General features: G+C 52.9%; 9 protein-coding genes across 9 annotated transcripts; 4 read left to right on the top strand and 5 right to left on the bottom strand.

The window, feature by feature from the left end:
* Positions 1-128: 128 nt before the first annotated feature.
* SCP_0706440 (Chitin synthase 4) lies at positions 129-4,072 on the bottom strand (the record flags this gene model as incomplete). The annotated part of the gene is made up of 20 exons (XM_027760569.1): positions 129-187; positions 241-332; positions 386-408; positions 471-497; positions 562-577; positions 621-851; positions 908-921; positions 976-1,059; positions 1,116-1,274; positions 1,327-1,545; positions 1,603-1,782; positions 1,834-1,926; positions 1,987-2,040; positions 2,102-2,225; positions 2,282-2,333; positions 2,391-2,693; positions 2,743-2,797; positions 2,852-3,272; positions 3,331-4,004; positions 4,052-4,072. 20 exons carry the CDS (start codon positions 4,070-4,072, stop codon positions 129-131), a joined length of 2,901 nt encoding a protein of 966 aa, XP_027616370.1.
* Positions 4,073-5,294: 1,222 nt separating this feature from the next.
* Positions 5,295-7,257, top strand: SCP_0706430 (hypothetical protein; the record flags this gene model as incomplete). Its single annotated transcript, XM_027760568.1, has 8 exons — positions 5,295-5,523; positions 5,572-5,607; positions 5,658-5,727; positions 5,784-6,306; positions 6,357-6,403; positions 6,460-6,754; positions 6,816-6,830; positions 6,889-7,257. 8 exons carry the CDS (start codon positions 5,295-5,297, stop codon positions 7,255-7,257), a joined length of 1,584 nt encoding a protein of 527 aa, XP_027616369.1.
* Positions 7,258-7,475: 218 nt separating this feature from the next.
* On the bottom strand, positions 7,476-9,023 carry SCP_0706420 (Aspyridones efflux protein; the record flags this gene model as incomplete). Its single annotated transcript, XM_027760567.1, has 6 exons — positions 7,476-7,502; positions 7,556-7,649; positions 7,704-8,070; positions 8,128-8,444; positions 8,506-8,669; positions 8,727-9,023. The coding sequence occupies 6 exons, from the start codon at positions 9,021-9,023 to the stop codon at positions 7,476-7,478; spliced, it is 1,266 nt and encodes a 421-aa protein (XP_027616368.1).
* Positions 9,024-10,774: 1,751 nt separating this feature from the next.
* Positions 10,775-11,092, top strand: SCP_0706410 (hypothetical protein; the record flags this gene model as incomplete). The annotated part of the gene is made up of 1 exon (XM_027760566.1): positions 10,775-11,092. One exon carries the CDS (start codon positions 10,775-10,777, stop codon positions 11,090-11,092), a length of 318 nt encoding a protein of 105 aa, XP_027616367.1.
* A 466-nt stretch (positions 11,093-11,558) lies between these two features.
* Positions 11,559-13,077, bottom strand: SCP_0706400 (hypothetical protein; the record flags this gene model as incomplete). The annotated part of the gene is made up of 2 exons (XM_027760565.1): positions 11,559-12,054; positions 12,107-13,077. 2 exons carry the CDS (start codon positions 13,075-13,077, stop codon positions 11,559-11,561), a joined length of 1,467 nt encoding a protein of 488 aa, XP_027616366.1.
* An 887-nt stretch (positions 13,078-13,964) lies between these two features.
* Positions 13,965-14,216, top strand: SCP_0706390 (hypothetical protein; the record flags this gene model as incomplete). Its single annotated transcript, XM_027760564.1, has 1 exon — positions 13,965-14,216. The coding sequence occupies one exon, from the start codon at positions 13,965-13,967 to the stop codon at positions 14,214-14,216; it is 252 nt and encodes an 83-aa protein (XP_027616365.1).
* A 212-nt stretch (positions 14,217-14,428) lies between these two features.
* SCP_0706380 (Phosphoribosylaminoimidazole carboxylase) lies at positions 14,429-16,226 on the bottom strand (the record flags this gene model as incomplete). The annotated part of the gene is made up of 3 exons (XM_027760563.1): positions 14,429-14,626; positions 14,682-15,427; positions 15,476-16,226. The coding sequence occupies 3 exons, from the start codon at positions 16,224-16,226 to the stop codon at positions 14,429-14,431; spliced, it is 1,695 nt and encodes a 564-aa protein (XP_027616364.1).
* A 333-nt stretch (positions 16,227-16,559) lies between these two features.
* Positions 16,560-17,201, top strand: SCP_0706370 (predicted protein; the record flags this gene model as incomplete). The annotated part of the gene is made up of 2 exons (XM_027760562.1): positions 16,560-17,003; positions 17,061-17,201. The coding sequence occupies 2 exons, from the start codon at positions 16,560-16,562 to the stop codon at positions 17,199-17,201; spliced, it is 585 nt and encodes a 194-aa protein (XP_027616363.1).
* Positions 17,202-17,494: 293 nt separating this feature from the next.
* Positions 17,495-24,527, bottom strand: SCP_0706360 (hypothetical protein; the record flags this gene model as incomplete). The annotated part of the gene is made up of 17 exons (XM_027760561.1): positions 17,495-17,931; positions 17,995-18,232; positions 18,284-18,700; positions 18,755-19,381; positions 19,439-19,575; positions 19,627-20,584; positions 20,634-20,761; positions 20,812-21,140; positions 21,193-21,415; positions 21,474-22,205; positions 22,260-23,005; positions 23,057-23,385; positions 23,439-23,683; positions 23,745-23,817; positions 23,871-24,137; positions 24,197-24,345; positions 24,404-24,527. The coding sequence occupies 17 exons, from the start codon at positions 24,525-24,527 to the stop codon at positions 17,495-17,497; spliced, it is 6,159 nt and encodes a 2,052-aa protein (XP_027616362.1).
* Positions 24,528-25,955: the final 1,428 nt, after the last annotated feature.

Genomic DNA, 25,955 nt, shown 5'->3' with positions numbered 1-25,955 from the left:
GCAGTGTAGCGAGAATCAATTTATAGATTTGCACCAATCCGTAGAGTTCGACAGCAAGACAAACCGAGAACGACCGTCCGAGACAAAACAGATCCTCACAAGACCATTGACCCTGAGCCTACGCCACTCTACTCGCCGGAGAACAACCGGACGAGCATATACGCCGTCGATCCAATGAAACGCACAACTGTGCATGCAATGAGCGCACCAATTCGGGAGAGATCGTGCACGGAGACTTACATGCGAGTCCGGCCACGGAGAAGAGGATGAATGCCATATAGCCGTCTACACGTTTCTCGGCACTCGAATTCTTCGCATCATCCGTTGCGGATCTAAGCAACACGTCAATTGCCTGCCGTCTAGCTCGGCGATTGGAAAAGCTTACACGACGACGGCCGCTAGCAGACCCTGGGGATACAGATAAGGTCAGATATAAATGGCATTTCAAATCCGACGAAACAGCGACCAACGTTCGATAACGTCCATGCCAGCAACACCTGGAATAGACAATTAACGTCAGCGACCGATCCAGACATTCTTATTCTCCGCTAATCAGCTCACACTGCGAACAAAGTAGCTTAAGTGCCGGTCTCAGCGCGAACGAGCGGAAACAGACGCACTTTGTCCGGAACGACCGGTAATAATCTTCCTGCGCTGTCTGCGCGTCGGGCTTCGACTCGGCCTTGGGCGGCTTTGTCTGCAGCACCGCGAGCGCGTCATCGTACGCGGCGTTGATATCCTGCTCGGCAGTCGGCACCGCCACCTCGACTTCGTTCTTGTTCTTGCTCGTCTGCACGACCCCGAGGTCGGTGGACACCTTATTATCGCCTTTCGTTCCCCACGAAACGTCGCTGACAAGAATGATTAGTTAAGACACGTCGGAGGTAAGGTGGAACATCACACTGACTGGACATTTGCGAACTGTGTAAACAGGGAATCAGCCTCGACACGTCATTCTTAGGGAAGACCACATACAGCGTAGACATTCAACACCGAGATGTACGACGGCGAGATCAATACATACTGAAGGAACGACGTGATCATATGCCAAGGGTCGAACTATTCTCAGATGTTAGGCCCTTCGCATGCTAAGCGGATCGCATATGGATACTGACGTGAATCAGGGATGACAAGATATACAGCCCGATGGTTGCAAGCAACGAGATGACGATATCGCGGAAGATCGCATTGCCGAAAAGGCTGCTGACAGACAAAGGGCCCTGCGACTTCACGACATTATCGATGCCCTTGAACGCGAGAAAGAACGCGGCGACCTGTTCACAGAACCTCAGTCATTTGCACCACCTTACCCATAAGAGACCTTACCGTCATGTATATCGTGATCACTGCGAAACCGACGAATGCGAGAGTGTATGGCCACTTTGCACCTTGTGGTCGGTTGCCCAGCGCAAGAAGGAAAGACATGACGAGTAGACCCAAGTAGACATAGTTCAGTATGATGTTCACGATATTGATGCCCTTCATATGGAACGACGGGTCTTCCAGCGCCTCGCTGAGAATAACGAACGAGATATAATAATTCCCCTGGAGGATCAAACAACATTCAAGATGGCGAAGCAGCAACGGGCTGGTCATACGCACGAGAGCGAACCAAGAGAAGATCAAGACGAAAGTTTGGTAGATCATCTCGATATGGATCCAGAACTTGCGCAGGATGCCGTGCGAGGACCGGTAGATGTAGTAGAACTTCACCGTACTGTGTATCGCCGCGAAGAACGAGCCATTGAGCCACCGACGTCGCTGAGAGATCAGCTCCGGGATCTAACAGATTGTTATGAGTCGCGGTAACGGCAGGTCCAAGATCAAACACACCTGATCAGGAACGTCCGTGACGGCATACGCAGACTTAACGTAGTGCAAGATCCACGAGCCACCGCGTTTTGAGACAAGCTCCCAGCACAGGATCTATTAGGGCCAGGTACGTGAGACCCGATCGACGATCCGCACGCCGCATACAGCACTTACACGATCCTCAGCGAGATACATGTTCGCCGTGAAAATGTCTGCACCCGCGCCGTGCTGGGGGACATGACGCATCAGCACTACCGCTGCATGACGAGGTTGCACGTCTGTGACGTACCATCTTTTCCCCCAGGAAGTATTTCTGGAGAGGCCCTTGCCCCGTAGGATCGTTCTGCAGAGCGTGGTACCGGTACGCACTAAACGCACCGGGAAGCACGGTGATATAGCCAAAAATTGACTCCCTGAAGAGCAAGATGAGCAACCTCGCCTCGTCGTGTATGCTCAAAGTGGAACTCACAGAGGCTTATCCAAAATATTAGACATCTTGTACTCAAAGTTCTGCGCCGCGACTACAGACACCACGCTGAGTCTCGCAGTCAGTAACCTAGTAATGCCTATTTACGTACCGATCGGGTTCAGCATGTTCCTGCCGTACTTGCCCTTCAGCGCCACGATCTCTCCGCACGCACCACCGACGTTCGAGTTAATGTCAAACGCCTTCCAAAGGTGGTAGATGGAGGTCGGGCCGGGCATAGTGCCCACATCCAGCAAAACGCAGACGTTGGGCTGCAAAATGGGCCCGAACGCGTTGAAGAACCACCGGTGCGAGTTGATCTTCTTCTGGTTCTTCTCTTTCAGGCAAAAGATGATCTGTACAGGTACAATCCCGCGTTCGGCCCCTTCAATTTTCATTGAGGGTGATACCGAGACTGGAGCAGACGTAAGCGATCAACGCAAATTGGGGGCGGTTGTACGTACTCTGCGCCGTGTACTCATAGATATGTGCGGCGACGGGTTTGCCGTTCACGATATTCTAGTCACATGTGAGTACCACCAAGGGAGACCGTTAAGGCCAAGAATCACAGACCTTCGCGATACCATCCTGGTAGGCACCCATCGCCGCAATAACACTCAGCGTTCTCGAGTTGATCTTCTGCCGTCCGTCAGACACCACGCATACAACGACCTTCTTCCACCCGTCTTTCCCCCAAGTCTTGCTCCTATCGCGCTTGCACAAGTGCGCGATGTTCTTCATGACGCCATGCATGCTCCTGCAAAACAGCTCCTCGTCCTCGTTGTACATCGTCATGACGATGAACAACTCCGTCCGACGAGGGGGGTCGTAATGCCCCTGGCGCAGCGTGAACCCGGATTCCTTAAAGTCGTTCGGGTCGCACGTCGCGGCCGAGTATCGCATATGCGTGAACTCGCGCTCGTTCCGCTGCCCGCACATGTTCAGCAGCTTCGACGGCACCGCCGAATCCAGCACAAAGTTGCCGTGGAACAGCCTGCACGGGCACGAAGATATCAGCGGTCATCGCCACAGCTGCGCCGCATCGCACTCACTCGACCTTCTTGATCGTTTTGTATCGCCGCGGCACGCGCTGCGGGATCCTGCCGTACCGGATGTTGCTCTCTGAAGTGTCGTCTGGCAAGACGGGCTCGTATCCCCCTGGCATCGGCAGGGTCGACCCCGAGTTATCACGCCGCAGGAGCGGTATATCGCCCGTCTCGAGATTGTCCGCATCCGAGTCCTCGCCTTCAAGGACAGGCCCCTGGTCGTACAAAGAAACGGAGGAGTGCCCGAGCTGCGAGGTAGACGGGGGCATCATCTGCGGCGGAGGGGTCACCGAGTGTATGCTGCTGTAGCCCGCACTGAGGTAATCTCCCTGCGGCGGGAGACGTAAAGGGGAAGAAGCGGGGTGAAGCGGAGGGGACATTGGGTGGTTTGGGCTCATGTAGGGATCTTGCAGGGGAGGCGGGGAGTGGTACATGTTTGAGTCGTGCAGGGGTGGCGGAGAGTGGTACATACTTGGGTGGGGCGGCGATGGCGGAGGCTGGTACAGGCTTGGGGGAGGCGGGATTTGCGGGCTCACGAACGGATCGGCATGGATGGGTTGATATGGCTGATGTTCATGCTCATACAACCCGGGTGTCAAGGAGGGCGCGTACGGATTGGGCGCAGGTGGGGGATAGGGCGAGTAGCCATCGTTGTAGTGTCCGCGTTGCGCTTCGTCGACCTGCTCGCGATCAGTAACACTGTGAGAGACGGTCAGGCGCGACGTACTGGTGGTGGGTACTGGGACATTGCCAGTGTCTTCTTCTGCGCAGCGTCTGCTGAGGAATGGAAACGTTAAGTATGTGCCAAGATCGCTGCGGAGCTTGGAGCCTAAAGGCTGTGCACTCTCTGCTATGGATAATCTGCATAGCTTACCTATGTCTTTAAAAGATGGTGAATAAATGACAACCAAAACTGTCCAAAGCGATGGAGGACGGACTGCGGGTCGCAGTGTTCGGGCGCGATGGGAGCTGCGCGCAAGGAGCAAGCAAGGAGCGTGTATATCGTGTGCTCACTGCACAGAGAACGACCGGAAGAGTATAAAATTCGTACACTGTGCGCTGACGCTGTCGTAAATTTCGCGTCCTCAATGTGCTGGATGAGCAAGTCGTCGTCGTCGTCGTTGGAAGTCGTAGGAAATCGTTGCTGCCCGCCAAGACTTGCCAAATGACGCCGACCATCTGCCCAAATCCGGTATCCCAGACTGGCCCCCAGTCTCCAGTAAGGTTATGAATTGTCTCCACGTGATCACGACGCGTCGCGTCGGGAGTTAGAACACGATCGACAGGACACTTCAGAGATGGACTCCTCTCGTACAGAGAGTATCGAAAAGCGCTACTTTGACTTGGAAACTTACAAAGACTCGCTTGAATGGCCGAGATCAGTATTGCCCGTCTGTTCAAGAGTCTTCAGCTCATCATTGTGCAAGCCGTCGCGCCGCGGTGGAATGATATTCAGACACAAGACTCACACCTCCTGTCCCTCGCCAGCTGTGTGTTTTCACCCTCCGTCAAATTCTGCATTTCATGTCCATATAGCTGCAGCAAGTGGAGACGACTGGCTAGGAGTCTGTTGGACCTCGTACCCTTGAGATCTGCCCCACCCCGATCACCCGATTTATTCGACGATTCTTTCAGCGCTATCGACACCACTCTAGTCCTCGGCCGATGTTCCAACACACGCGTCTTCCTGTCTGTCCTGCTCGGGCGAGCTTCGGTATTTCGTGCTTGGAAAAACATATCATCCGTATCGTTACCTCCAGCGCCTGCTGACATAGCAGACCGAAATACCTCACGGTGCCGTTGTTGAAATTGTTGAAACGTTCACTCGCTGCAGTGTGCCGTTCTTCGGCAAGACCGTCGCTTTCCGTTCTACAGGTCTATAAAACGGATAGCAGCACGCGACATCCCCTTGGTCCCTTCAACAGTCGTCCCGCACGGAATGTTCTTGTCTGCAGACTGTGCCTTCCACGATGTCGACGACCAAGTCGACCGCACCTGAGACGTCAAACTCCTTAGGCTCTCCCACGACGACCACGCAGATCCTCCCCGTAACTGCTGCAGTCCTTTCGAGCGTGGATGAACAAATAACGAAAGACTTTGGCTTTCTGCCGATTCCCCCCAGTTTGCGCTATGATCCTGAACACCCGGCGCATTTTGGACTGCTTTTGAATGCGACCTTTGGCATTGCGAGTACCTTCAGTACGTCGATCTCGGTCTGTGGATGGTGTGCGTGTTGATCACGTACAGTCGTCGCGAACTTGTACTATTGCCAGCCTTTGCTAAGTGCGTCCATCTTTCATTTCGCCGATTCGCTTGACGAGTTATTCCCGCAGTTCAATTCTCAAAATCGTTTAATGTGACATACGATGAAGTGTCGAGGATACCAACACTTGTGCAGGCGGGGTAGGCACCTTCTGTGATGCGTAAGGTCCTGTTTTTCTCGCTGATATTACTCGCAGCTATGCTACGGGCCTTCTGACGATATCTGTCCTGGGCGATCTACTCCGGCGAAGGCCTCTCCTATTATTCCTCATTTTCATCAGTTCTTCATTGACCATCGGGCTCGCGGTCACCAAGAGTCTGGTCGCCTTCGAAGTGCTGACGTTCCTCGTTGGCATGATGAGTATAGCACCACAGATCCTCATGCCGCTCGCAGCGGACCTTGCGCCGCCTGAGCGCCGGGCATCCGCGCTCTCGATCGTTCTAGCAGGGCTACTCCTGGGCGTGCTCATCGCACGGGTGGTGGCGGGCGTGATTGCCCAGTTCGTGACCTGGCGCGTGGTGTACTATCTTGCCATAGGCCTGCAATTCGGCGTTTTGCTCTTGCTGTACCTCGTCCTGCCCGACTATCCCGCGCGCAACAAAGGCGCGACGTACATTGGGATAATGGCAAGCATGGTCAAGTTCCTGTTTACGGAGCCGCTGCTCGTCCAGGCGGTCTTTATTAACATCCCCTCGAGCGCGTGCTTCACAAACTTCTGGGTCCGTCGTATGCGGTTACCCCGTGATATCTTCCGCTAACCCGCTCGTAGGTGACCCTGACATTCTTACTCGGCGGACCCCCTTATCACTACTCCACGTGAGCAATATTCCAACCATTCGCGCTCAACATCTGTCTGATTGAGCGCGGGGCAGCCTCGTTATCGGCCTCTTCGGCCTGGTAGGCATGTTCGGCGTCGCGATGGCGCCTCTGGTAGGACGCGTGATCGACGGGCTCGTCCCGTGGTTCTGCGCGCTCTTCGCGGTCCTCGCCCTGCTCGTCTTCCAAGCGATCCAGGTCGGTGCGGGCGGCGTGAACATCGCCGCGGTCGTGCTCGTCTGCTTCGGGCTCGACGTCTTCCGCCAGATGTGCCAGGTCTCGCTCACGACCTCCGTCTTCGGGCTGGACGCCAACGCGCGCTCCCGGCTCAACGCCGTCCTCATCATCTCGGTGCGCCCCCTTCTCCCGTCTACTCGTCTGTCTGTGTAGTGGATGTTTACGGTGCGCGCAGATCTTCATCGGGCAGGTGATGGGCACCTCCGTGGGCACGCAGGTGTTCAACAGGTACGGCTGGCGCCCCGCAGCGGCGCCCCGCAGCGGCGCTCTCGCTCGCATGGACGGGCTTCATGCTCGGCGTGCTCCTCTTGCGCGGCCCGAACGTTCCGCGGTACACCTGGTTTGGGTACGCCGGCGGGTTCGAGGTGCGTAAGCGCAAGCTCGACGAGCGTGCGCGCCTCGCGGAGGAAGACGTCGAGAAGGCCGTCGCTGCGGACGTCGACGCGAGCGGGCACGCGGCTGGGGGTGGCGATACGGAGCGGGAGAAATACTCGGAAATGGAGGTCAGATCGGTTGGAGATGAGGAAAGCGACATAAGGGAGGAGAACGGCTCGGGGCACGGAGAGGTGGTTGATAGTGAGATAAGGGAGAGCGAGGTAGAGAAGGAACCCGGTTAGATTTTTTCGATGCCGCTCTGTTGCACTGATATCTGGATAGTTACCCCCGTAGATGTACTGATAGACTGACGCAATGTGTCTCATTTAGAGTAACAGCAATTACATCAGTTGTGAACAATCCGTTTGTGTATAAGCGCTACAGGTCGTCGATATCTACATACCAATACAATACATTTCAGTCCCGAGGTTGTCAACAAAGATACGATAATTTATGGCGATCACCACGACAGTGTCAAACGCGAGCCCTGATATGTGGATCAATCACAAGTCTTGCCCATAGCATGAAGAAAGACCCAACAACAATAGTCGTCCCACTGAGGATGATCATTCCTGTGTAGGAGCCATGTTGTAGCTTCAGCAGCGCACCCGCCGCAGGACCTCCGCATAGCGCACTGCACCATCCATGAGTCAGCAGAGCGTAGTGAATCGCTTTGTCTTACACTCACGGGACAGAGATGACGCTGTACAGCATGCCCACCCGCCGGCCGTGCTGGCCCATCCTCGAGATTTGTGCAATGCATGGGATGATGACCGAATTGAACGCTCCGGAGAAGAAGCCGTAGAATGCAGCAAAGGTCATGATCGTCGTTAAATTCGTCGCAAAGACCCAGAAGACGAGTGGGAGGAGCCCTGAAAAGAACGTGCACGGTATAATAAGATTGTACCGCCCAAATACATCGGACAGGTAGGACGGAACGGTGCGTCCGAGGATCGAGCCAGCGTTCATGACAGAGAGGACATAAAAAGCGGTGCCGGGCGCGACGGAGTGCTCGATGGCGTAGTTGACGATGTAGAAATTGGGTATGAACAAGCCTGTGCGCCGAAATGTATTAGTGCTCTGCTCCCAAAGTCTTGAGAGGGATGTCTTACCAAAAGATATCAAAACGCTAGATACGAGGACCAGTATGTAAGGCAAGTCTCTGAAGACCGCGGTGTCGAACCACGGTCCAGAGTCACCACCCGCTGGTAGGCGACTCGTGACAAATAGAACTGAAGCGAGACAGAGGGCAAGGGAGACGAAGCCAGAGATGCGCACTGCCCATGCGAAACCGATTCTTAAGAATAATTGATGAAGCATTATAGGGTATACGACACCGCCGACGCCAGAGCCAGTCGTGGCAATCCCAATGGCAGTGGCACGATGCTTTGTGAAGTGCGTAGAGACGGCTGATAGTGATGGATAAAATCTGCATCCGCAATTCTGGCGTAAGAAATTACGATATAGCAAAAGAGATGACATGTACTGACAACATGCCAACGCCGAGTCCAAACAAGACGCCCTGCGCGAGAACATACTCATAATATCGAGTACAGATGCTCGTGAGCATCACGCTGATCACAAGTGCCACTGTTCCGGCCATCATAATGATTCGTGGTCCGTAAGCGTCAAAAAGTCTGCCAAGAAAGCCACCCTGTCATAGTCGCTGCGGTTACAATCGTATCTTCAGACGATCTTTGGAAAAGCTCACCGAGAGGAAGAACAAAAAGAGCTGCAACGTCCCAATCCAAGAAATTGTCGACGCGGGTAACCCCCTGAGCTGATGCTCTGCGTACCACGATTGGAACGTCCCAAACGAGCTCAGCTGCCCGAACCCACAGAACAGTGCCAGGAACGCGCCGAACACGGTGAGCCAGCCTTGGAACCCACCCTCTGCAAACTCATATCCATCTCTGTCGACATCCTCAACAGAACGTGGCGATTTCTCCGTTGGAGAATAATGGCCTTCGATGGATTCGACAGTCAAACTCTTCTCAAGATCAGGCATGAGTAAAACCGCGGTGGCAGGTTGTCGGGAATAAGGCAGGGAAAGTTACAGATACATCTCTTTTATCTTGTTACAGAGAGGCCGCTCGTGACGGCATCATACCCGCCATCTGCGTTTTTGACGTGCGAGAAACCAGTTCATGCCGACTTCCAAGGGGTGTGACCCGAGGCAGATACGGAGTATCGCGTCAACAGTTCCTGTGTTTAGCAAAGCAGCGTTTCCGATCTGCATCTAATTCGCGCAGCGCACCCACGATATCGCCGACGAGCGCATACCGCCAGCTGAGAAGCAGATGTTGTGAGTCTCGATGGATGTTCTATAGGAAAAAGCAGAACAATTAGCAGACAAGGTCGGCTGAAATGCGGAGAGGCGACGGGGCGCTGAACCCTCAGTTTGGAAATTGACTGGTAGGCGCCCCATATGACTCCGGTTGTCATCGGAAACTTGGCTGATGGCTGACGACTGTAAGGTAGTCGGCTCCCTCGACGCAGTGCTAATGCCATTTGGGAACCGCAGAATGGGAATCGGAGCTGTTGAACCGGACCTGACGCAGCTCGAACTAGCTCGACGCGCTCAGTCACAAAGTCAGTCTGTCGATCACATCGAGCACAGCGCGTCATTCGACAGTGCAGTCCCTTCGATAGATACAGCAACCAGCAGTGTATTCCAGAGGAGGGGAAAGATGCCGAGAAATCCGAGTTGACTGTTGGCATCTGCCATAACCTTAAGTATGCATAGGCAGCATAGCAACGCGACTCACTTTGTGATGTCTCATTCCTACCGTATTGCAGCTTTCCAAGTGTTGCACGCATAGCTGAGTAGGCTGCGTAGCTAGCACTGGGTGATTGAGCGTGAGCGGGCGTAACCTTTGGGGGAAGATGATCGTTTATCACCCACTACTAGTTAGAGCTCAAGCTTCAAAGTTTCAAGGCTTGCAAGTTCCATCCCCTCGAGCTCGAGCTATCTTCTGAAAAGGTTCGGCATCCAGATGCAGTGAACTTGAAGGAACAGCGTGTCTTGGACAATAAGATGACCGGTATGGGAGGGTAAATTTCAAGTATTCATCCCTCTCCAGCTTCATGAGTATAGCTGGCAGAATAGCAAAGACATTTATTCCAGAAGCTCGTTGTTGCGGAGTGGAACAAGGAGTATCATGGCAGTGTTGGCACATGCAGAGAGAGGGGGCACGTGATCAATACGCGTCGCGTGGAAAATTGGTCGCTCCTTGGTATCGCGGTGTAGCCGCCACGTAGCGGTCTTCCAACGGAGCAGAACGTCGTCCCCTCCGCGCGCTTCATACAACGTACGTCTTCGTATTATTGTCTCCAAGATGCTCATATCTGATGGCGTTAAAGCCCTTGAACCCGATGTTGACTGCCACACCTCCCACCAGCGCGGCGCTCCCGAGCCCGTTCTCCGCAACAACTTCGACACACATATGAGCCCAACCATCAGCCCATGGACGAGAAGATTCTGAAGATGATGTTGTACGCGACGGGTGCTACCGATGACACTCTTCTTGAACACCTCGCGAGACACAACAAGCAGTGGGACGACATCTTTGCCCGGTCGCCGAACGGTAGACGTCATGCACTTGGAGTGCATCACCCTATCTATTATCTATTGTTGCCCGTGCAAGCGTTGACTGACTCGTGTTTTATGTACCAGGAGAAACCACAGCCGAATGAGCAGGGCGTCCTATATTTCAAATCCCTAACTCCCCCTTCGCCATCCGCATCTGGTCCGGTGGCATGGAGCAGTACGGGCAGTACTGTCTCGACTTCTACCACGTTGATAAACGCATTCCCGTGAACACCCCCGATGGCTATGAGATCTCGCCCGTTTCCCACCCAGGTGTCTATACGTTCGGAGGGAAACTCGTCTCCAGGGAGACAGCCATGCGGGTAGGTCGCCAAAGTCTACGCCCTGGTGCGGAGAAGTACAGTACCCCAGAAGGCTCACGGCTCGTGCTCACGCGTGCTGGCGAAAGCCCTTTCCAGTTCGAGATTCCATTTCGACCCGTTCAGCACCAAGTCGAATTTGCCCAGCCTCTAGCCGTTCTCACCTAGCTGGCTTTGTCCAACCCTCTAGTGAATGTACATGTATCATCTTGGCCCGTTCTCTGTCGCGTGTCGCGTTATATCTCATTATCGTGTTCTATACCTATTCAATAGTAATAACTGGGGCTGCCTTCCTCCATCGCATTGACAATGATTCGCGGAGTGCCTTTGCGACCACTCCGCCGAGACTGGCCTGGATATTGGTCGATACGGTAGCAGCACTGCTTAGAACGCCAGATTGCACCGCTCAGACGTATCAAGGCAGGGAAAGCGCCCCCGAGGATTGAAATGACTCAGAGAAGGTTGAGGGTGATGGTGGGCTAGACGGAGTGAGCGAAGGCACAGGCGACGATGTAGAAACAGGGCATAGACAAGTTCATCTAACAGCATAATAACAATGCTAAGCATAAACCAACGGGTAAAACATGCGGTCGGTCGCGCGCCGTCTCCGCGCAAGAACTTTCTCAATACTTCCTCACCGCATGTGTTTGTCCGTTCGCAGACTCTCGATACCGACGTCTACCACACCCGAATCCACAATGACTTCGGGTACGTTTTCGGACGTGAATGCCAGCCGGACTTTTGCGCGTACGCGGAATTTTCGGCCCTCATACCCACTAAACAGTTTCATAGGCATGGGGACACGGAAGCCTAGTGTGCGTGTGCCATCAGCTTGTGCGTCTTCGCAGCCAGGTTCCACGCTCTTCCATGAAGTGTCGACGGAGATCCGATGCACGGGTTCCACGCCGCATTGAACGGTCCGCGATGGAGCCAGAGGCTGGCGGGGATACCTAGCCACATATTGACCCTGTTGTACAGTGCTCTCATAGTCGAGCTTGATATCAGGATTACTCCGGTCGACAGAGTAGAATATGATTTCTTGGACGCGAGATGTGCAGCCGCTCAGCAATTCCTCTGAGATCGGCCCGGTGGCGCTAACATGAAGGTTTCCATTCCATGTCCAGACGTCCCTGGAAAGCGTGTGAGACATAACGACACGAAGAAGAACCTGCGGTGACGTACTTGACCTGAGCATCCCACACGGCAACCCACTTGTGGAGGACTTTAATATCCAAGTGAAAAAGATCACGAAGAGCCCTGTCGTCATGACCTTCGACAACATCAGGATCGGGCGACTTCCCGATCACGAAAGTATCTTTATATCCCTGTCTAGAAGTGGGTCTCACCGCGGCATCGGATGTAGCTTCATCATTCAAGGACTCATTGTCCCTGGAGTTTAGCTCCACTGCGGACCTTGCCCAATCGCTGAGAAAGGCTTGGTCCTCCAATAGCTGGTCTGCATCAAAAGCATTTTCCTTCCCGGAGGCAAAAGATCTATGAGTCGGCGCGCGCGAGAACTGACTCCGCCCGACCGTGTCTGCAGGTTGGTTTGAGTTCCTCCAAAGGCAGCTCCCTGCCGAGAGAGCCCTGTTGTCCGACCAAGAGGGAGACTCGTGCGTCTCCGCCTCACGGTCAAAATGAAAGGAGAAGTCGCAGTTGAGGCTGCCAGTGGCCCCGAAAAATTCTTCGTCGTCCGCATCGTTCGCGAAGAGTGTGTCGCCTTTCTCACATCCAAGATACATGGAGGGAGCGCGGATGAGGCCACTGGTAGCTCGAACAGGGTTGAATTCGGTGTCAGAAGACCCTCCAGAGCGTTTGTGGCTGATTCGCATATTTGACTTCGGGCTCGTCGACAAGCTTTCGGAGTGAGACTCGTGGAGCATAGGGCGAAATGCGCGTGGCGTGGGTGGGCAGATCGTATCCACAGAAGAGCTCGAATCGCATCGTCGGCGCGTGTGGCCTTCCAGACCGGCAGGGAAACCTTCGTCGTCTTCTGAAAGTTCTTCGATGTCCCGCTTGCGGACAAGGTTGCAAGCCGGGAATGATATTTCTGGGGGAGCAGGCGCCACTTTAGGCTTCAAACCAAGGACATTAGGTGATTTTTTCTTGGCCGTACGAGTCCGAGGGCGATACTTTCTCGTTGAATGATTCATGGATGAGTAGCGTATGGAGAGGAACGATGAAATGAGGAAGACTGATCAAGCTCCCGACTTAGTGAGAGTGAACTTGAAGACTCATGCTCACCGACTTGGCCAGCCACAGATTCTGGCCCGGGCCGCCCGGCAACTTCCATATTGCAGCGGTGCCACACACTTCAAGTTCAAGTTCGGACAGGCAAGTGCTGGATATCATCGTCCTGAAACTTGTGCGCATAAAACACAAAATATTTCTACTTCTTTCGCGCCAGCTAGCCCGCGTCACATCTTCGTCAGTTCACTCGCTCGAGGAGGCAACCGTAAGAGTATCCTAATTTTTGCCTAAGTTAGTAAAGAAGCTTCCCATCTGGTCGGTTGATCGCGTGTTGGTTCAAACACTATACCAGCCGGAAGCTTAATTACTTTTAAGGTTCTCCATCGCATGCCAACACCACGCAGTTACTGTAATGGCTCCTATCCAAGAGCTCAGCGCTCAAGACTTTACCTCCCACTGTTGATACCAAGGCCAACCTCAATGATCTACCCTCCCCGTGGAGGCCGCCGAAGCCCACAGAGGAAATGCCCTTCCGTAAAGTATGTTCAGTTATCCAACTCGTCTTTCATAAATTCAAGGAGAAACTACAGACTAACAGCTATATTTCAGGAATTTATGAAGGCCATGTATATGCCCTCATTAGAACCCCTTCCGGTGGACTTTGATTCCTCGGCGTGGTCAGCCATTGCAGCCGCCGTTCCTCCACTTCGGCTGGGTTTACAACGCGCCTAAGCTCTTGAAGTACGCGTAAATACACAAGCTGAAGCAGTACGAAACATATGAGGATGATGACGGATACTCGGAAACCGAAGAGGAGTACCTCGAGTCTACACTCCACGTCAAGAAAACGATGGATGCTGCGATCGCTCACATGGCCGGCAAGCGAGGCATCCAGTTTCCCGCCCAAACTGTACATGTTGCTGTCATTCTCAAGCCGGGTGACGATTCTATCGCCATCTCGCTGTACACCAACTACTCTCTGAACAGGCTATTGCCAGACGATCTGATTGAGCAGGTTGCGGTGGCGCTGGAAGTCAAGGAGAAGCCGGTGTGGCATCTCGATTATTCCAGATGGCGGTGGAGGTTGCCGTTGTGCGTGTAACTCGTGAGTTCCTCTTTCTGCACAGCAAAAATCGATAACAAAACTGGACAACAATGCAGAGCGAGAGTTCAGTGAACGGTGACCGCCCTGCTCTCAACGACAGATAAAATTCGTAAATGCGTACTATATTTGCAGCGGGAGTGTCGCCGGAAATTATAATAAATTCTACATCAGTACATTCGCGCTTGATGCTTTTCTTCTACCTTCCTCCGTCATGAGCCGACTGCATAGTTTTCCCAGCCCACTTCTTCCAGCCTGCCCACCTTCGTAAGCACCTCGCTCTCCATGTTCTTCATGTACACGCTCATCGCATCCGCCAGATCGGGCATCCCCGATGCGAGAATGCGAACTGCCAGCAGCCCGGCATTCATACCGTTATTGATCGCAACCGTCGCGACTGGGATGCCTCTCTGTTGGTGATCTAGGTCAGACAGCAGAACGTGCGGCGTGCAGGATGTAACTCACGGGCATTTGCACTATGCTATGCAGTGAGTCCACGCCGTCTAACGAGCTTCCTTTGACCGGGACTCCAATCACGGGAAGCGGAGTCATGGCAGCGACCATGCCAGGCAAGTGAGCGGCACCCCCAGCACCGGCGATGATCACCCTTAGCCCTCGCGATGCAGCTGAGTGCGCATATTCGACCATGCGATCCGGGGTGCGGTGAGCAGAGACGATGGTGAGCTCGTACGCGACGTTGAAGCGATCGAGGACCCTCGCCGCAGGGAGCATCACGGGCAAGTCCGAGTCCGAACCCATGATAATGCCGACCAGTGGTTGCGGGTGCGAATGCCCGGATCCGGGAAGGGGCGGTAACGGTGCATAGCTGTTAACTTCATCCACGTCGCCGCCGGAGGGAAGCCACTCCAAGAGCGTACGCACGCGGGCGCGCAGTTCCCCGTCCGAGTTTGCTACGAGAGTGACGTGGCCCATCTTGCGACCCTTGCGACACTCAGACTTACCATACAAGTGAACGCGCGCGCCGGGGACGGTGAGCGCGTGGTGTGCCAATGTAGAAATCTCGGACATATTTGACGAGGTACCGATGATGTTGAGCATTGCGGCTGACGGGACTTTGAGGGCGGTGGACCCGAGTGGGAGTGAAAGGATCGCGCGAAGGTGGTTCTCGTACTGGGAGGTTTCACAGGCTTCGATGGTGTAATGACCTGAATTGTGGGGCCGGGGCGCTATTTCGTTGAGGTATACCGAACCTGCTCAGGCATTAGTATAGAAAACCTTCAGATGATAGGATGTTGTACCGTCTTCCATGAGAAACATCTCCACTCCAAACACGCCAGCTCCTCGCAGAGTCTTCACCGCCGCCTCTGCCACTGCCGTGGCCCGAGAGCATACAGTAGGATCCCGGCTGCGTAGTGGGGCGAACACGAGATGGCATATGTTCTCCTTGTGGATCGTCTCGACAACTGGATAGGAACGTACATCACCCGTGGTGGACCGGACGACCACGACCGCAATTTCCTTCACAAATGGCACCCACTTCTCCGCATAGAGAGGACGGGACTCCAGAGCAGATATAGCGGCCTCGATTTGAGAAAGATCCCGGATGACGAAATTTCCTCTGCCGTCGTACGCCAGGGTGCGGCTCTTCAGCATCAGTGGTAATCCCAGTACGCTGGCGGCATGCTGAATTGCCTCCACAGTTGATTCGACCTGCATGAACTCGGACACTGGACAATCATGCGAGAACAGATGCTTCTTCTGAACGAATTTATCCTGGACGATACCAATGGTCGACGGACTGGGATGCACGCCTAGCGGTACTGTCGACTCCACTTGTTCGAGCACGGCGACATCGACGTGTTCAATTTCAACGGTGAGTACATCGACCTTGGAAGCAAGTTCGCGGATTTTTTGAGCGTCGGCGAAAGATCCATCTATGTGGGATAGCCGAGGAGTCCTTGGTGCGACGACCTGTTTCGCGGGAGTGTGGTCTCCGACATCGAGTATGACGACGTCGATGTTCAGCAGAGATGCTGAGGCGGCTAACATACGGCCGAGCTGGCCACCACCTGTGAGACAAGGAGATGCATTGAAGGCAGAAGCTCAGCGTAGAGTACACGCAAGAGGCAGAATATCTGTCAGCGGACGAATATCGATCAGGCCGAGAAGAGGATACGCATGAGCAAATGACCCACTCCCACCTAAAATTCCAACAACTTTGTCCATTTTACCTTGCGGCGTGCCGCTGAGATGTACAGACGATTTCGAGCAGGACGCAGCTGAGAAGAACCGGCGCTTCACGCGACCTACTTCTGGGCGCTTGAGCATATTTCTTTCTCGCCGGCCCGGACAGTGACTGTCGCAGCTCTTGCTCTCGCGCTCATGGCCCCAGTGTCCGCCAAACCCACTGTGCCGAGAAAGAGGAACAGAAAACGCAGAAGGCGGGCAGCCTCGTCCTCATCGTCCTCTTCTGATTCCAACTCTGACGACTCTGAGCCATCCTCTCCGAAGCCTCAGCCTAAGGCACAGATACCGGTCGCAGAGCCATCGACTTCAGAAGACACCGAGTCCGAATCGGACTCGTCGTTGGATGCTGGAGACCCTCAGACCGACATTAGGGCCGATAAAAGCACCCACGGTGTAACCACCATAGCGGCTCCACCGCGACGATCACCTTCCCCCACACCCCCGCCTGTGGCAATTCCCTCATTTTCGCAGGCAATTAGTGACAAGCAGAACGAACAGGCTCTGAGAGATCGCTTCCGGAAGTTCTGGATGGCGTCCGTAGCCGATACCTTCCAGGACGATTTGGAAGAAATACGCAAAGTAAGTTTTTCAGTTGGACGAGTTTCGACGATGGGCTTAAGTTGCTACCCCACGCAGGAGCCGAATCTTACTACCTCACGTCTTTCGTTGCTCGTCGATGCGTTAGCCTCCGGAGCGGACGTCTTCACGTCGCATGCAGGGAATGGAAATGACATAAACGAAATGGAGGTTGTATTGGAATCGGAACATAATGACTGAATAGCGCACGATCATTGTCGAAACTCACTCGCTTACCTGTGCTCAACGTGTTCACGGTTCGCCGTTCGCCCCGGATATCTAGGTCTTTGTAATATTCATCTTTGTCAGTGCGCTCCAGTTTTCGCTCGTTCAACGTCAGCGGAATCCTGCGCTGTTCGACGCGAGGAGAACATTTGTATGGAGCATCAGCAGGCATTATATTGATCAGATACAAATGCAGCACAGCAGTCTAATAATTAATGGGTTACATACAGTATAGCGATTCAGTCTGCAGCCAGTATTCGTCTCAGGCTTTACGACGGGCTCTCCAAATTTCGCAACACTTCTCGCCTTGCCCACTCTCCCACCGAGCTTCCTTCACCCGCCATGGACCGCCAAATCAACAAGCGGCAAGTGAGTTCATCCCATTCTCCAGTCTTTTCCTCCAGGGTCATCGACACCCGCCACAGCGTCTCCACAGCATCTCCCCAAATTCGCAATGAAGAGCAGACAGGCTTCTCAAAGAGACCTCGGGAGTAATGTGGTGCCGACGGCACCTGAGCGTGCTCAGCGTGACTGAGAGATCTGGTCAGGCGTCCGGATGGAGGAAATTCGACTTCACTCTCGATGGCCTTGATCCACGAGAGACATCGAGCGATTAAGAGACGGATGTGAGAACTGGGCGGACCGGGAAGTAGACTGAGTCTAAGCAAGAGAGGTATCGCGGCCGGAAAGACGCCTTCGGTGTGTGCTGTACAAGTGAAAAATCTGAGCTTTAGTGGCAGGCCTTCGCCGCGAAGTGAGGGTTACGCACATGAACTCTCCAGCACCATGAGCGCGCATCTGCTCAAGATAGACCGCCACTCGCCGTATGTGGACGCCTCAATTATCTGGTGATTCACCACGCAGACAACGTTCTCCAGAATTCGTATCCAGGCGATACCTTCACTGGGCCTCGTTGATCTCAGCTGCAGCTCGATCCACGAGAGTAGCGAGCCCTTCAACACCAACGACGTCGTCGCACGGGCATTGCAGGTGATATTAGCAAGCACCTGCGAGAGGATGAGAAATAATATGACAGTCGACGAGAATATTGCTCCCACCTCGAGAACGCCTCGCCTTAAATTCGAGTCCCTCTCTTCGCTTTGGAAAAGACTGGCCAACAGATCCCAGGTGTGTCTCCGCTTCAGCACCTTCCACTCTTCTGAGCCCACCATCCCATCACTGAGGAATCTCAAGATCCATCCGCGTTCCTTCTTCCACTGGTCCGACGAGCTGTAGATCATCCCGAAAAGCATAGGTACGTCGTGAGCATCCAGTTCAGGGCGTTGAAGGAGGAATCGCGCCGTAAGCGGGTAGATGAAATTTGAGGGATAGAAGATCGCACGGAGAGAATGCGCGAGAAGCAGCGTGGTGTACGCCGGGATACGAGGAACGTTGTCACCAGACGGTTTAGAAACCAGATCCTTGAGCATATTGAGGATGTGATCAACGTGTGGCTTCTCCTGCACGTCAGCGTCCTGGTAAATGGAACATGAGTGTTCGTGGATGTACCCAGATAAGTAAAGACATACCTGCAGGCACTTGAACAGTGCAGCAAGTTGAGCCATGGCAACATCCCGCAGGTGATTGTCTTCGGCGGACAAGGTGCGAACCAACAAACTCACGACATTTGTTCTGAACAGTTGCATCCATGACAAAGCCGAAGTGGGCGGTCCTTCCGCCATCACCTGCGCGAATAACAAGACGACAAAAACAGGATCATACAAGAGATTGTCTGCATCGCTGCCTTCAGCAGTGTCATCAAAGAGACGCCGGCGGTCCGGAAACGAGAGACATGTTTTGAAAACTCGGTTGGGATCGAGGCTCTGGACGGCCTCGAGCGCGTTAACTGGGACAATATCCGGAGATGAAGACCAACTGCTGAGGAGAGCAGAAATTGAGAATTTCCGCGTCTTCTCGAACAGCCTAAAGATAGAGAGCAACTTCGTGTCTGACTCTGATAGGGTACCACCGTAGATGCGGCGTAAAGGCTCGACGTGGGTGGGCTGACACGTGTTCAATGGGTGAAGATGGAAAAGGACTGATAACAAGTCGATGACAGCGGTCCGAGGGGATGCATCGTCGGTTGAGACCACACACGAAGTATACAACTGGGGGTGCTGGACAATGCTTTGGAGAATTCGGTTGACTGTGACGGGCTAGTTCTTGACGTGAGTCCACTCCGTTAAAATCATATACCACATCGTCCTGCTCACCTTCATCGGAGCAATTTCGACCAATAATCGCGCAAAGCGCAATGCTTCCTTATTTGACATACAATGCTGGATGACGGCTGCCAACACGGGCTCTGCAAGATGGGCCTTGACGCTCGATGAAAACTCCGTCAAAACCGCTAATAGCAACCCTTAATAATATTGCCATCACAAGGTCGCTGAATGCTCACCGAGGTCGACCAGCGCTTCGGCGGCTTCATCTGATCCTGTCGCATTAGAAGAGAAATAGTGAACAGCCCGGACTAGGCCATAATCAACAAGAACATCGACAACGTTCGCGACTTCACGGCCTGGAAGATTGAGAAGCTGTCTGCCTATCATGAGGAAGTAGGAATAAGATTTGTCCGATACTGGTAGTTCGCACGCCTTGCGCAACGCAGCCAGGAGTTCTAGAAGTAGCGACGGCCACTGCTTCACCATTGAGGTGATGCATGCAGCGCAAGTGGAGCATGTTTCTATGTGACCTGTCGTATTTGTGCGCTCTGCAATGGTTCGAACTAAGTACTGAAGGTGAGACGCCAAGGTCGGGATCTCCGCTTGGTTGAGAATATCGGAGTGCTCCGTGGAATCGCACAAGGCAAGGATGATGCGATCGAGATGGAGTGGAGAGCATCTACCAGACGCAGCAACATGAAGCCACCGGAGAGTCGCCGTCTTTGCAGTTCGGCGTCGGTAAATGACACTGGTCACGATCTCGACCGCGGCATCTGTAATGTTGTCCATCATCAGGAAGTTGTCAACCTGGATATGACCGTCATCAGAATCTAAGCGTTGTAACCATCGCGCTTGAGCTTGGGCAACAAAGTGGGAGAGGGTATTCGTGCTCTCGTTGCTATGCAATACCGGACGACTATCGTAGCAAAGTGGCAGACTTCCGTGAGAAACCGTAGCAAGCACAGCTTCAAGTGTCGTAGAATGCGGTAAAAGATCTCGTAGACGGATGAGCCGACGTAGACGGGACTTGGCAGCGCCAGGATTGGCAGAGAGTATTGGTGAGACAGCTTGAAGTAGGTGTTCAATGACAGTAATGCGATCAGGGGTAATATCCACAGCATCGCTCAGAGAATCGAATAACGCCAGGATCTCGTCAGAATCCAGATATCTGGTCCACAAGAGTGCGGTAGCCATCTGTACCCAGCGACGTCAACTAACGCTTATTGGTTCAACGAAGACGTACCTTGTCGCTTGTCGTATCCTGCGAGGCGTCCTTTACAGTCAAGGACCAAAGACCGGCTATCTCTCTGACGACGAGCCTGTCATCGTCCTTAGAAGAATCTAAGGAAATATCTAGTAGATTGCTAATACCTGCTCCTCATCAGAAAGACATGGTATCGTCAGAAAGGTAAATATCCTACTTTGTCGGATCGCAACTGTAGCAGGCTTGCTGCAATATTCTCTGAAAGCCTCAGAGGTGAAGTAGGTTTGTACCAAGCCCGTGAAGTCTTCAGAAGTGAGGTTTGCTCGAGAATATTCCATCATCGATTGCAGAAGTAATAGGAGATTCTGCACAACGGGGTCGTCATCCCTCGACGCAAGCATCCTGTGGTTCACAAGACAGGTAGCTCTCTTGACATCAGCTATCTCCAGAGAATCTCCGGAAAGCGATTCTACCATAATCTGACGACAACCAGGATCGGCGAGAGTGCCGTCATCACAATGCAAGATCAGTATTCTGAAGGACAACCTGAAAAAAAAAAATCAGAAAGGAAGGTGATAGACTTGCTACGTTCACGTACTGATCGCGCCAAGCAACGAAATGGTCCGCAACGCTCACGCTTGACCACAATGATTGCTGATTTGGCTCCAAATATTCGAATAATTCTCTAAGGGCTCCCTTGTGGAACCGTTCAACTGCAGCGATCAGTCGTGCAACTTCTGAAGAGTGCATCGGAAAGTCCGCTAAGCGTAACCAGTCCACTAACTCGTACGCAGATGTCTCCTGCTCCTCGGGAGATATAGCTGGTATACAAATCAAGTCAGCTTGTTTTACGCTTTCAAGAGTAATGTGTAAACTGACGGTTTGACAGGTGCTCTACCCGCGCTAGAAACTCCTGTACCGCTGGGGTAGGGGCCGGGGCTATCGATGCCGAGAAATGGCGGAGCTGCGACAATCCACTTCTAAGAAGACAAGCTTCGCGCCGAATCGCAGCTAAAATGATCGGAGACATTGACAAAGGTTCTTGGAATAGGAAGCCGGTAACATCTTCCACGTTTACCACAAACCGTTCCAGGAAACACAGAGTGGAAGACTTGCTTGCCAGCCGAATCACAAGCTTCCTGAGGAAAGACATAATGGTCAACGCGTCCGACGGGGACAACGCCTTGGCTCTCAGCTTCAGCCCGAACTGTTCGAGAACAGTTATGAGCAAAGGGCTGGGATACTTGCTGGATTCCTGGGCGTTGAATGTAGAAGAGTCATCCTGATTTTGTGCGTGCGGGGCTGATAACGTCTGTAAATCCTCGAGATACTGATAGGGGTTTGACGAACACTGCTGGGCACAAGCGTCCAGAAACAATGCGACGCCGTCGCCTTCGTCTGTCAGTGGTACTCCGTCCAGCGTCGTCGCACCCTGCGAACGTCTCGTCCTAGGGAGGGCGTCCAACCAAAGCGTGATCTCGTCTGGATCGTGCTGGAAGATCACGCTGTAAGAAAACACTTGACGGAATAAAAATGCCAGGGCCTTTTTGATGACAGACTTCTGCGTAGAGACATAGATCCGAAGGAGAGTGTAAAGGTGAGAATGCGAGCCTGTAAGCACAAGTATAAGTGATCGAGGACACATAGGTGGCATAAGTATGTGACCTGTTTTGGAGGACCATGTAAATTGTTCACTCTCTCGTAAGAGCCTTAAGACGTGCAGCCGCCGAAGAGTGTCAAAGCCCCTACACGCACTGGAGTGGGAACCAGAGACGTCATCTTGGAACGCTTGAAGAAGCTTTCCAACGTCAAACCGAGCTTCTGCGACAAGGGATGGCAAGGACCTATGATATAGCCACAGCAATCTCTGGGCGCTCTCCAGCAACAGCGACCTCTTGGGTGAATGAGACACACTGGAGCCGATCGTTGACGAGTGATTCCCAGCAGAACTAGATGCGAAAGACGAAGAGTCACCTAACCTCTGGGAGAAACCGACAATAACCTGGAAATCGGGGATTCTCTTACGGATCTCTCTTTCGACCTCTGTGCGTCGCTCATACCACTGTCCCTCCGAATCTTCCTCCAATGCAGCCTCTATAGCAGAGAATACATCTAACACAGCCTGAAATTTAACCAGACACTTCGCGAGAGCCAGGGCACTACAATGCCGGACAAGCGCAGAGGGTGACTGCAACCCACGAGAAAGATGGACCTTCATGTTACCCGAAGGCACAATGTTCTCGATGATAGCGCCTAGAGGTGGAGGAACCGGGCGATATAGCTGGCCGTCGTCGTTCAGGAACGTCGAGTGAGGCACAGGTAAGGAGACGACAGATCCGAAGAAGGCGATGTTGGTGATCCACTTCGAGGAAATGCGTGGCTCCAACGCTAACGCAGCCGAAGACCAATAGCTGCTCGTATCATCAGTCAGCCCATCTACTCGACGCTTTAATTGGACACACCCTGCAACCAGCTCAGGACAGGCGGCAAGAACCTTGAGAGCCAACTCTTGTTGACGAGGATCTTCATTGACTTTCAGTACTTTCAGAACATTGGCCAGGACCTTGTTGTATATTTTGCTACTCTTGTGACCCAGCCTCGCCTCGTCACCAGTTTCAAGAGGCGCGCTATCATCGAGGTCCGACTCACGAGGGTACCAACCTCGGTCTTGAAAGCAGAGACCAACGCCAGGGCGAGTGCAGATCGCCAGCAGGAAATGATGGGCTATGTCTGCCGGTACGTGATCGGATTCTCCATTTTCTGGGGCAAGACGTTCATAAAGCCTGACAAGCTATCATTTTCGTTTGTATGACGAAGATACAGGGCAAATAAGCGTAGACACACTTGCGCGAGCACAGCCTCGCTGAATAGACCAATCTTCAGCGTCCGCCTAATTTTTGCATCCGACCAGATACCTGTCCAACAAATCTCCAGTACTCTCCTGACAAGCGAGTACGGATCTTGAGATAATCCTTTGAAGATGGACGACAATATATCGCGGCGCTGTTCAATGAATGCTGCTTTCACCGCAGTAGATGACGAGGTATCTACAAACGAGAGTATGAAAAGGATGTAAAGCGTTCGGATATCTGATGAAAAAATTTCAGTCAAAACTAGGCTTGCAGATCGAACATCAGGTTGAGAACTCACCTGGTCGGACCAGGATGTCGACGTTGTCCTTGATCTTTCCCTTGCGCCGCATGTGTAAGAGCTTAGGGAGCGACTGTATGGAGAACTCAATCAATGTCGATGGGAGCGAGGTGATCCAAGACATACTTTCGTCTCCCAGGCGAACGAATCTAACACGGCTCTTCGTTCCCTTCCACCAGCGAAATCGGACATGCTATTGAACAACTTCAGAGTGACCAGCAACAGTTCAGTGTGTGAGCCGCCAAGATATGAGTTGAGCCTTTGGGTACATTGAGGTGATAGAAGTGTTCTCATGATGGGGTAGGCAAGAACATGATAGGTGTAGTGCGAGGAGAGGAGCGCGACCAAAGAAGATAAGACAGCTACTACGAGAGCCAGAAGTGTGTGTTGCCTCTGGTAAATGGTCGTGCAAACATTAGAAGCGCAAGCAAGAGGAATGATTGAGGACTCACCGAATTGGACCCTTCCCAGATGTCGAATATATCCTGTGCCCCGGGAGAGCCATCCAGCCAGGACTTAGCAAGTATCAGACGCTCGTCGTCTGCAGAAACTCGAGTCTCGCATTCCCTTATGGTCAGTTGATTGCGGAGAGCAGTTAGGGCTAATCTGGAGCTTTAAGACAACGCTCATAAGGGCGATCGGTTATAATGAAGGCATACCTTCGATCAGAGCGCTCTCATTTTGGCTGGCCAGAGATCCCCTTATGTCGCTCGAGTTGGCGAATTTGAAGCTCCCTTTTGAAGATGCATATTGCTTTCGACCGAAAGTTTCGCGAGACGGCATCCGGCCTGGTTTGCGACTCGGAATTTTTCCCTGAGCGACGCGGCTGCTAGGTCCGCGGGGTTCACAAGCGCCCGTCGGCAGCTGAAGGCTTTGTAATCGCAGGCTTGTCAATTTCAAGTCCCGGTAGTAATCTGTAGTACATTTCGAGCGCCATCTAAAACTCCTTAGAGTCTCTATTTGTCTTTTCTACGACAATAGTTGACCTTGCGCCACCGACGCAAGCTTGTAAGTTGCAACCTCCTCCAGCGTTCAAAGTTACACGTTCAACGTCCTTCACTCTTGTCTCTGTCTGCTCAATTATGCGAGCTCCACTGCCTTACACAATCGACATTCACACCCACGTGAATGATCTATCAGCTCCTTGGAGCGCTTTTCCGGATGCAGTGAGTGTCCCAGCCCATTCGTAACATGCCCCTGAACCACGCCAGAAGCGGGACATGGATTACATGACACCATTCTTAGATCGTCTCCCGGCCCTTCTTCTGTTACGCTACAGTCGACGGATAGGCTTCCTTCCGCCTGTGGTCCATTTCGGCTGGGCCTGCAGACTGTCTGCTGTGCGGCGGTTTGCAAGAGAGTACACCGATATTCATGGTAATGAAGAGGGCGACGAACGTGGATACGAAGGTGAAGACGAGGGCAACCGGAAGAAAAGGGAGGAATGTCTCCTCATCAACCCAATTCTGGCTCGGGTGGCGGCAAGTATTGGCCTTCGGTTTCCCCAGAAAACCTTGCGGGTTTCTCTGATCATGTCTGATGAATTCCGGGATGCCTGTGTCATCTCGCTTTATAACAACTACCGCTTCCGTTGGACTTTATCGGAGGACGACGTAAAACTCTTTGGGCTTGCTCTAGGGCTTAAGACGGATCCTATGTGGTACGTAGATTCTGCGAGGTGTACCTGGAAACAGTTGTGGTAGAGACATATTTCATGCATGTTTTCTGACCGAATAACCTTCTTGAATTGGTTGGTTTAGCGCATCTCGCATGCCTCTGCATCGTATGTTTTGATTCTCTCTCGCATTGCTGGATAGCTCCGTCATGCCTTTATTTTAGACTTGCATTTGTACCCGTGGAAATGACTATCTGTGTTGTTCTGTCATAGTTTTCTTCGTGCACTCGTCTCGGCGACGCAACGTACGCACTATCAACTATCACGGAGACGCGACGCGTCAGGCGCACCACGTGATCGCGACACAGATGCAATCCATTGAATCTCAATATTTGTATTCTATACCCTCGACACCAACGATGTCAGCTCGATGCACAGCTATGGCTGCGAAAGAGATGGTGGGCACGGGCTAGCAGTAGTGAAGCTAGCGAAGACTTCACCGTTTTGTTGTTCATTCTGAGCGGGTCACCGTCGTGCGGCCACTCAGTCGACCTGCAGAAGGTAAAGTAATCATTTAATAAGGTACAGTATAATTA

The sequence above is a fragment of the Sparassis crispa genome (assembly GCF_003851025.1).
Source record: "Sparassis crispa DNA, contig_000006F, whole genome shotgun sequence".
NCBI lineage: Eukaryota > Fungi > Basidiomycota > Agaricomycetes > Polyporales > Sparassidaceae > Sparassis > Sparassis crispa.
Note: the sequence above shows the minus strand (reverse complement) of the source record. Positions and strands in the feature narration are given on the sequence as shown.